This window comes from Hyphopichia burtonii (genome assembly GCF_001661395.1).
Source record: "Hyphopichia burtonii NRRL Y-1933 unplaced genomic scaffold HYPBUscaffold_6, whole genome shotgun sequence".
NCBI lineage: Eukaryota > Fungi > Ascomycota > Pichiomycetes > Serinales > Debaryomycetaceae > Hyphopichia > Hyphopichia burtonii.
This window is the reverse complement of record NW_017963733.1, coordinates 785,635-795,804: the sequence shown is the minus strand read 5'-3', so window position 1 is coordinate 795,804 and position 10,170 is coordinate 785,635. Positions and strand designations below refer to the sequence as shown.

Here is a 10,170-nt window from a genome sequence, read left to right as displayed (position 1 = left end):
CTCTTAGAAGTAAATGATGTTTACTTCCTACTTTCAGAAGTAAGTGATGTACTAATTTCAAGTAAATACTCTTAGAAGTAAATGATGTTAATTCCCTACTCTTAGAAGTAAATGATCTAACTTCTTGCTTTGGTGATCTATAACTAACTTGGTTAGAGTATATTGGCTTTACAGCACACAGATCTCTTATCAAAGTAGGGAGACTTAATAAAGTAAACAGTGACTGACACTAGGGATTACAGTAGAAGACATATGTTATCGTTCGTATCCAACTCATGAACAGCTCATATATCCAATAGTTAGTTTAGTTCTTTTCGGCACGATAGTAATGAATAGATGTAACAATATTATACTCTAACGCTACATTAACTGGCTAAAACGAATTTTGCAATAGAGCCATACTTGCTCTACCAGCATATATCCCAAGTGATAGAGTATCTCATCTATCATAGAAAACTATTCAAACAACTATCACTACTCATGCTATTTTTTTCAATTTCCACCAAAACTTTGCAAAACGGCTTTCAGTACCTGTAAATGACAAGATAACAAAATGACAAGATGACCAGAGCAGATGACCCGACGACAAGAGCAAGATCACCAAGAGAAAGAGAACAAGATCACCAAGAGAACAAGATCACCAAGAGAACAAGATCACCAAGAGAACAAGATCACCAAGAGAACAAGATCACTAAGAGAACAAGTATTTTGCAGCAAGATCGGCTTGCTCCGGTATCGGGACCACACCCGTACACCACAACCGCTCCGCTGACATAAGCCGCTTACCTAATCAAAAAGGGAAAAAACTTCGTCTAATTCAAAACATCGCTCGTGTCGTGAATACCTTTGTAACAAGCATCAATGTTGACGGGTGATAATCGAATAATTAACATCTTTCAACAAGTTCACCTGGTATAATATCAATAGTGTTCTACTTACTTTTCATCCAAGACCCATCTATACTGTATCTGTTTGCTTCGACCTCCTTTAGTTAAATAAAAGGAACAACTTCTTACCCTTGTCATTCGTTTAAAATTAAGTTGTCCTAAAGATAAGTGAGGTGAAGATGACTGAAAAGTATCAAAGTGATTATCCCAATTCACATTATCTTGCTAACTTGAATAGCTTGAATAAGCCTAATCAACTGGTTAATTTAAATCGGTTACCAACCTTGGGAGAAATTTTATCAAATAAAACAAAATCACCGGTTGATTTATATACTTTTTACCTTTTCATGAAAGAAATTGAAAATAAAGTTGATTATCTTGATTTCTGGTTTGACTTGATTAATCATTTGAATTTATGTAAATTTTACGTTAAAGGATTAAGAGATAGTATATTAAGACATTCGACTCAATCAAATGAAAAGAGAAATTCGGATACCAATCAACAACCGTTATTTAGTCATAATACAACTAATCTGGAATCAAATTTAAGAAATTCAGTACCATTACTGGAAAAATCAAAACATAAATCTTTAAGTTCATCAATCTTATTAGATTTAATCATCAATGATCATGTGCTAGAAGATAATGATTCAAATAGATTATCCCAATTTTTAAGAGGTGATATCAATATTAATAACTTAGATCCAAAATTAAAATCAATCTTGGATCAGTATCAAGATACCTCAAATCATTCAACTCCAATTTCAAATACTTATAAATTTGATGAACCAAATCAACCCTATAATCAGCCAAAGAGAATCAGTTCCAATTCAAAATTATTAGACGATGAAGCCAATTCATCGCAATCTTCTTTACTTGATAACCAATTAGACGTTGGTGAAGCAAATAAAGCAAGTTTTATCTCAAGCCCAAAATATGTTTCATTAAATTCCCCAAATCTTTCAAATGACGAACCTTTAGAACCACCCAAGAAAGTGGGTCAACAACAACAACAACAACGTAATTCAATCAATCCTTCTTTATTAGAAAAATTAATTAAAGAAAATACAACTACATCATCAGAAAATCATTCATTCATTACTCGTAATAACTTGAAAGAAAGTTCTCATAATTTACTTTTAAAATACTTTGTTGAAGATTCTGAAAAAAATTTAAATTTACCCCAAAATTTAAATGATTTTATAATAAAATCAATTGAAGTTGACGGTAGAGATGATCCAGATATCTTTAACCAAGTTAAGTCATTTGTTTTCAATAAAATTGAAAATGATCATTTACCAAAATTTTTAAATTTTATGGCAATTCGTAATATTAATAAATCAATCAATATTAGAATAATATTAGGTTTTATTTCATTATTTATTGGTTTTTGGATTGCTTATTCTTTAATTTTTTTAAATTATTATAAAGGTTATCGTGCAGTTATTGTTATTCCATTTTTAATTTCATTTTATTGTTTAATATCATCAATTTATTTAATTGATCCAATTTTATGTTGGTTTAAATTAAGTGAAAGCTTTGTCTACAATAATCTGTTTATTAAAATACGAGAACCCTTTATTTATAAATTATTATTAAAAAGAAGTTGCTGGGTTTTATTTTTAATTCTTTTATTAACTTTAGCTTTCACTCTTATCTTTTCTTTAGTTCCTGGTCATCGTTTATGACTATAGCATATTAAATATACATATTTGTTTTTTTATACAGAAGAAAATTTATATTATTATTTTATATAAAGTAATTACAATTAAGCAGAACCTTCATTTAAAAAAGCTTGTTTCTTTTCGTCAACTCTTTGTTGTCTTCTTTCACGAGCAGCTCTGTTTCTTAATCTTCTAGCTTCAGCTTCTTCTTTCAAAGCTTTTTCACGTTGAGCTTCAGCTTTAGCTTGAATAACATGTTCAACCAAGGCTCTCTTGTGTTTAAAAGTATTACCTTTAGCAGATTTATATAAAGAGTGGTATAAGTGTCTGTCAATTTTACCAGCATCTCTATATTTAGCTAATAATCTTCTTAAAACACGTAATCTTCTCATCCAAACAACTTGAGAAGGCATACGGGCATCTTTGGTACCTTTTCTTTTACCGTAACCAGTGTGTCTACCAGCTCTTTTAGATTCAGCTAATCTTCTAGCGTGAGATCTAGAGTGAATAACAGTTGGTTTTTTAACAATGGTACCATTTCTGTATAATTTTCTAATGGCTTGACGAGAGTTAGCAGAAGCTAATTCGGTGGTTTCATTTGGATCTAACCAAATCTTTCTTTTACCAACACCAACAACACTGGCAGCAAGTCTCTTTTGAGTTCTAAGGTTAGCCCTATATTAATGTTAGTATCTTTCTTATATCGCCATATGAGTCATCTTGATTTCACTCCGTATCCTCACTTCACTTTCTTCACATTCTTCACATTCTTCACTCCCCATTCTTCACATCCACTTCACATCCTTCACTTCACATCCCTTCACATCCCTTCACATCCCTTCACATCCCATCTAATCACATCACATCAATCAACATAACTTCATTATGGTGTCATCTCTAACATACATTTTATCTTAATGTATTAACTATTGCCTAGTAATGAAAAGAAGAGAAGGAACAGTTTTAACTAAAGAAAATTTTTCTGTTTTTTTCCTACCTCAAATTGGGGGAATTGTCACACTAACAAACAAAAAAAAAGGGAGGGATAAAATGTACGCACGTCACGTGATAAGATCCCGATGCGAGCAGAGGTAGTGCGGCGACCAAGTGACCCATCGATTGGGTCGGGTACTCCCACGCCGGGGCATGCGCCCTAAGTGTGATCACATGATGTAATCACATGACTCGGTCATGTGATCCCCTTTCCTCTCCCCTGAAAAATTTACTTCTCATCTCATCGGACATAATTACACTATCTTCACTTATATTATCCTTGTCATATTTATTATCCCTGTCATATTCATTATCCTTATTCATATTCATTATCCTTATTCATATTCAATATGGCACACTCGTTAAGATCCAAATCCAAGTTACAGGCCAAGTCCATCAAACGTAAGAATGAATTTTCTAAATACGCCGAAGAAAGAACTAATAGATTACAAAAAAAATTAGAAGAACACGATAAGGAACAAGGGAAACCAAAAGAAGATGGTGGAATGGATTTAGATAATAAAAAAGTGTCTACCCATGGATGGAGAGACTCCAGATCCCAGATCTATAAGAAATTGAAGCATAAAAAGGGTAAAAAAGCCAAAACTATGAAATTTTAAGTAATTCAATAATTTTTTTTTTATATAATTGTACATTAGTTAATTATTTTAATTCTTCTCTTATTTTACTGTTTTTTTTTTGCCTTATTACTTTCTTCTTTTATTAATTGCATATTTAGATATCATGATATACTAATGTAAGTAATGGTAGAATTGGGGAAATGTTTGCAGTTAAACGGTTCCTGCACACGGGTTGACAAATTGCTTTGACTCTGTTCTGTCAATATAAAGATAATGAAATTTCCATCTCTTTTCATCACTGTATTCTTTATCGATAACGATTAATATTCATAATGGATGGTAAAACAATTGGTATTCTTGGTGGTGGTCAATTAGGCCGTATGTTGGTGGAAGCTGCTCATAGATTAAATATTAAAACCATTATTCTCGATGCCCCTAATTCTCCAGCTAAACAAATTAATGCATTAGATTCTCATATCGATGGTAGTTTTACTGATTTGGATTCAATTACTAAATTAGCTAAGAAATGTGATGTTTTAACTGTTGAAATCGAACACGTTGACGTTGAAGCATTGAAAACTGTATCATCACAATTAAATATTCCAATTTACCCATTACCAGAAACAATCAAATTAATTCAAGATAAATTTTTACAAAAAAAACACTTGATAAGTCATGAAGTACCAGTTGTTGAAAGTTATTCAGTAGAAGAAAATACAAAAGAAAACTTATTACAAATTGGTGATAAAATCGGTTTCCCATTCATGTTGAAATCAAGAACTTTGGCTTATGATGGTAGAGGTAATTTTGTAGTTAAATCCCAAGAGTCAATCGATGAAGCTTTGAAATTTTTAAGTAATAGACCTTTATACGCCGAAAAATGGTGTCCCTTCACTAAAGAATTGGCAGTTATGGTTGTTCGTTCAATTGAAGGGGAAGTTTTCTCTTATCCAACTGTGGAAACTATTCATCAAAATAATATTTGTCATTTGGTTTTCGCCCCAGCTCAAATTAACCCAAGTTTAAGTGAAAAAGCTTCGATAATGGCTAAAAATGCAGTTAAATCATTCCCTGGTTGTGGTATTTTTGGAGTTGAAATGTTTTTATTACCAAATAATGAATTATTGATTAATGAAATTGCTCCAAGACCTCACAACTCTGGTCATTATACCATTGATGCTTGTGTTACTTCTCAATTTGAAGCTCATGTCAGAGCAGTGGTTGGTTTACCTTTACCAAAAAATTTCACCTCCTTAAGTACTCCTTCAACAAATGCAATCATGTTAAATGTCTTGGGTGATGTTAAAGAAACAAATAAGGAATTGGAAATGTGTCGTAAAGCTTTAGAAACTCCTAACGCTTCAGTTTACTTATATGGTAAAAGTTCTAAACCAAGTAGAAAAATGGGTCACATTAATATAATCTCTTCTTCAATGGATGTTGCTGAAGCAAAATTAAATTACATAATGGGGGAAACTTCCGGTGTCTCCTTACCCCTGGAAATTAAAGAAAAACCTTTGGTTGGTATAATTATGGGCTCGGATTCAGATTTACCAGTTATGTCAGTTGGTGCTAATATCTTGAAAAAATTTGGAGTTCCTTTTGAAGTCACAATTGTAAGTGCCCATCGTACTCCTCACCGTATGTCCAAATATGCTATTGAAGCTTCTGAAAGAGGTTTGAAGTGTATCATTGCCGGTGCTGGGGGTGCTGCCCATTTACCTGGTATGGTTGCCGCAATGACTCCTTTACCAGTCATTGGAGTTCCAGTTAAAGGCTCAAGCTTAGATGGTGTAGACTCTTTACACTCCATTGTTCAAATGCCTAGAGGTATCCCGGTTGCCACTGTTGCCATCAATAACAGTACCAATGCTGCTTTGTTGGCTGTTAGAATCTTGGGTGCAATTGATCATAAATGGTTAAATGAAATGAATCAATACATGATCAATATGGAATCAGAAGTCTTAAACAAAGTCGAAAAACTAGAACTGGTTGGTTACGAAAACTATTAAAAGTATTTTATCCATCTCTGGAATTTATCCATCTCTAGATTTTATCCATCTGTGGAGTTTATCCATCTCTAGAATTTAACATCTCTAGAATTTAACATCTCTAGAATTTAACATCTCTAAAATTTATCCATCTCTGGAATTTAACTTTCTCTAGAATTTAACTATCTCTAGAATTTGACTATCTCTAGAAATTGTATAATGTCATGAGTATACCGTGTAATTCTTAATGTTGTATTTTGCAGCTGGCTGTCTTAAATTGCCCTAGTTGTTGTTACAATCTTCATATTTGTGCAACCATCCCTCTTATTCGTATTAGGTTCCTTTTTCAGTCGTGATTTTGTTCTTTTTTTGGGTTCCCTTTTTGCCCCATTACCCCTGAAATCATAACCTGAAACAATAAGCCCGCAAAACTTATCACAAGATTGTTTTGCAACCTCTGCTGCTTCGATCCCGGCCTCTTTAAAGTAATCCTAAGCATGTAAAGCTTTGTTAAGCTTGTTCTGTTGTTTTTTTTTGCGGCAACCTTTAGGAGGGGAGTGTGTGCACCAATATCAAAATTGTGCAACATTTCAACAGAATGCAAAAACAGCTACAGTGGGTTGGCAACAGAGCAAAAGCCAACAAAACTGCAATAAGGAGGGTTTGTCAGGAGTGGTAAAGGGTCGGGTATTGTGCTGGCTGGAACCTTGTCGTTGGGTTTGACGAAGCCATGGAGAAGACCAATGCAAGTGCTTGCTGATGCGAGTGCTTAGTGATACTTTTTGCCTAGCAGATTTAATGCAAGATAGTAACCATCGGACTTATTTTGAATGCAAATATGATTAAACAGTAGCAGCACCTTGAGTTCAGTAGAAAGGTATCTGGAAATACCTAAAAAAGACAAGAAAAACCAAAAAACAACAACCCACAAAGTAGTAACAAAAAGGTAGGGATGATCCTTCTGCAAAAGCTCTTGAATTTCTAAATTATACGAACTTTGGAGGAAGATCTTTTAGGAGCTCGTGTGGAAGGTTATACGCCTTTGTCAAATAGGGATTATTCTCCTTGCGTAGATGGTTTAATAGGTAACAAAGCTACTACAGTTTGTTTAGCAGACGAATGATTTTATTTTTTGGTAGTTTTTATTTTTAGTTATGAATAAATACATTTTAAACAGGCTCTTTTTAGGATAATTTAACAAAAGGAAAGAAAGGAAAATGAAAAGATAAAAAGAAAACACAATAACTCTTAACACACGTAATTGGAAGTAAAATAAAGTAAAAGTAGAAATTTTATGAGAATAATAAGTAACAAAAGAATAACCCATACAAAAGAAAAGAAACTAGAATGTACAACAAAAAGGAAAAGACTATAACTGTTTAGCTTTATTTATTTGTTTTTTTTGTTTTTTTTTTACAAATAAAGCTTGACTCGTTATTGATTCATTAGAATTGATCGCCAATAAATGAAGGTGGTTCAGGGTATAATAGCCCGCCGAACTGATAATCCTGGGACTGATCATTTGGTTGGATCATCATTAAATCCATATTCATTGGTTGATGATTTGGAGGCAATGGTACCTGAGGGAATTGTTGAGTTTGATATGGAAATTGTTGTTGAGTTGGCGGCATAATTGGAACCGGTTGATAAGGTGGGGCTGCTGGTTGTTGACCAGCATTTGTTGGGGCAGATGGAACCACCAACGGAGCACTTGTAGTTGTGACTGGCTGAGAATAGTTTTGATCATGTTCAAATTCAAATTCTCCTGGTTGATGATGTTGTTGTTGTTGTAACGATTGAAATTTTCTTTGAACATTTACTTGAGGTACTGCATTGGATGAAGATATAATAGCATTCTCTAGAATTGGAGTAGCAATCGTGTTTGATGTTGCTAATGTAGAAGCTGAATTCAAATTATTAGACGGTGTCACCATTGAATTTGCTGTAGATGCAGAAAAGTTACCATTAGGCACTAAATTATTCGAGGTGGGTTGATAGGTAACTGATTGTGGAAGAATAGCATTTTCAGATAATAATGAACTTTCTAATAAACTATTCTGCTGTTCAAAGCTATTGGTTTGATTATATGGTTGAAAATTTGTTGGTTCATTAGAAATTTTATCGGGTAATACTAACTTAGTAGTCGTAGTTATGGCATGTTTGATATCTTCGACTTTAGCAAATTCCCACAATAAAACAGCTTTAATTTTCAGTTTAGAAACCGCATATGTCTTATTGTTAGTATTATTATTAAAATCTTTTGTATTTTCGTAAATAATTTGTTTGATAGTGACACTTTTCAAAGCAGTATTCATAGAATTTGGTTTTGATAATAACTGATTGAAGAAAAATTTCCAAAATTTTATTAAAAATGGTTTATTTTCATTTAGTTTAAAATCATCATCATTAATTTTCAAAACTTCATTACCAAAAGAATAAATTCCAGTAAAAATTGATATAGATTCATTTAAGTTTATATACTCATTTAGATTAATGTAAAGATTTGTCTTCAAACCATTATCAATTGAATAATTTAATGGTAATTGGTTTGGCAAATTTAGATTGACCATATTATGAATTATTGGAATTGAAGTATTTTGAAAATCATTTAAACCAGGAAATCTATTTGAAATAATAGCGTTTTCTTTTAACTTTAAGAAATTAGGTTCTTCATTTTTTTGTAGAGTTAAAATTATTGGATTAGCATTGTTTGAATCTTGAATCGATATAAAAAAATTTTCTAATTTAATATTAACCTTATTAAATTTGAATCTTTTGATATTAGATGATGGATTTAATCTTCTTTTCAAACCAGTTGAATTATTAGATATATTATTAATCGAATCATTCAACCCTAGACTTTTATTTAAATTAATTTTTGAAAAAATTTCTTCAAATTTTTTAGTACTCATTTCCTGTTCTTCTTTAGAGTTGAAAATTGGACCATCATTAATTAATTTTATAATATCTAATTTTTGACCTAAATTTTTTATGACTTGTATATGACTTGAAACTTGTTTACGACTCCTAAATTTGCCTGTTTTGGTTAAGATATAATCAGATATTAATTCATTTCTACCACATGAGCGACCACTTATTTTAATTTTATTTAAACCATTTTTTGGTATAATACTTAAAACTTCTTCAAATGCATTTTCAACATCTTCTGACCAAATATCAGTATCTTGTTGAGATAAATTATTATTTGAACTATTAGTAGCAGAAGTATCAAAACTATTACTTGGACCAGCAATTAAATTAGAATTAACATTCACACCCATAAAAGTATATTGATTATACTCATTTTCATATAAGTTTTTGGAACGATTAGAATCTTGTTGATCTACAAAATCTTCTTGATCTGAATCTGATGAAAGGTTTGATTTTTTTTGATTAAGAGTGGAAGGACTTATAGTACCCAAGATTCTTCTGATTGGAGTTCTTTCTTCGTCATTATCTAATAAAGTGTTATTTACACCAGTGGGAGCAGCAACTGAATTGGAAAGAGGATTAGAAGCAGAAGCAGAAGCACTGGCAGCACTGGCAGCAATATTTTGAGTATTTGTTAAAGAATCATAATTATTATTATTAAAATTAGTTGATTTGGGCATCTCCTTTCTCACTAGCTTTGAAGATTCGTGGACTTGATACAACTGCTTACCATTATTATCAATTGCAATATCAACAATCATAGGTAATTTTTTATTTGATGACCGAGAATTTTTGATCGGAGTCTGATGGGGGGTATGAGTTGCCATATTCATTTTCATTTAATTATAATATGATGATCAGAAACTTGGTTAAAGAGCGAAATGAAAGATAATAAATAGATCAAATTTGAAAAATTGGCAGACAAACAACAAAAAGAACAAATTTTTAAAGTTTCGACAAAAAGAGACAAATACCTGAAATAAAGGAAAAGAAGAAATGTCAAATTAAGGTAATTAAGATTCACCAAGACGATAGTATCAAAGGTAAGACCAATATAGTAACAGGGGGGGCGTAGGAAACAAAAAAAAAAAAATAAATAACAAAAAAAAAACAAGAGCACCAG

General features: G+C 31.9%; 6 protein-coding genes across 6 annotated transcripts; 4 read left to right on the top strand and 2 right to left on the bottom strand.

The window, feature by feature from the left end:
* Positions 1–489: 489 nt before the first annotated feature.
* Positions 490–779, top strand: HYPBUDRAFT_153649 (uncharacterized protein; the record flags this gene model as incomplete). Its single annotated transcript, XM_020221653.1, has 1 exon — positions 490–779. A coding segment is annotated over exon 1 (211 nt), but the record flags the coding sequence as incomplete, so codon positions are not given.
* A 287-nt stretch (positions 780–1,066) lies between these two features.
* On the top strand, positions 1,067–2,575 carry RAX1 (Rax1p; the record flags this gene model as incomplete). The annotated part of the gene is made up of 1 exon (XM_020219373.1): positions 1,067–2,575. The coding sequence occupies one exon, from the start codon at positions 1,067–1,069 to the stop codon at positions 2,573–2,575; it is 1,509 nt and encodes a 502-aa protein (XP_020075242.1).
* Positions 2,576–2,655: 80 nt separating this feature from the next.
* RPL19A (60S ribosomal protein eL19) lies at positions 2,656–3,868 on the bottom strand (the record flags this gene model as incomplete). Its single annotated transcript, XM_020223661.1, has 2 exons — positions 2,656–3,226; positions 3,795–3,868. The coding sequence occupies 2 exons, from the start codon at positions 3,866–3,868 to the stop codon at positions 2,656–2,658; spliced, it is 645 nt and encodes a 214-aa protein (XP_020075241.1).
* HYPBUDRAFT_153647 (uncharacterized protein) lies at positions 3,838–4,172 on the top strand. Its single transcript, XM_020221652.1, has one exon. The coding sequence runs from the start codon at positions 3,895–3,897 to the stop codon at positions 4,162–4,164; it is 270 nt and encodes an 89-aa protein (XP_020075240.1). The 5' UTR covers positions 3,838–3,894; the 3' UTR covers positions 4,165–4,172.
* Positions 4,173–4,250: 78 nt separating this feature from the next.
* ADE2 (phosphoribosylaminoimidazole carboxylase) lies at positions 4,251–6,271 on the top strand. The gene has a single exon (XM_020221651.1). It carries the CDS (start codon positions 4,458–4,460, stop codon positions 6,135–6,137), a length of 1,680 nt encoding a protein of 559 aa, XP_020075239.1. The 5' UTR covers positions 4,251–4,457; the 3' UTR covers positions 6,138–6,271.
* Positions 6,272–7,561: 1,290 nt separating this feature from the next.
* On the bottom strand, positions 7,562–9,874 carry TEC1 (transcription factor TEC1; the record flags this gene model as incomplete). The annotated part of the gene is made up of 1 exon (XM_020223660.1): positions 7,562–9,874. One exon carries the CDS (start codon positions 9,872–9,874, stop codon positions 7,562–7,564), a length of 2,313 nt encoding a protein of 770 aa, XP_020075238.1.
* Between the last annotated feature and the right edge of the window lie 296 nt (positions 9,875–10,170).

Excerpts from the sequence above, each read along its gene's own strand:
- HYPBUDRAFT_153647 (XM_020221652.1), top strand. The coding sequence starts at position 3,895 with ATGGCACACTCGTTAAGATCCAAATCCAAGTTACAGGCCAAGTCCATC.
- ADE2 (XM_020221651.1), top strand. The coding sequence starts at position 4,458 with ATGGATGGTAAAACAATTGGTATTCTTGGTGGTGGTCAATTAGGCCGT.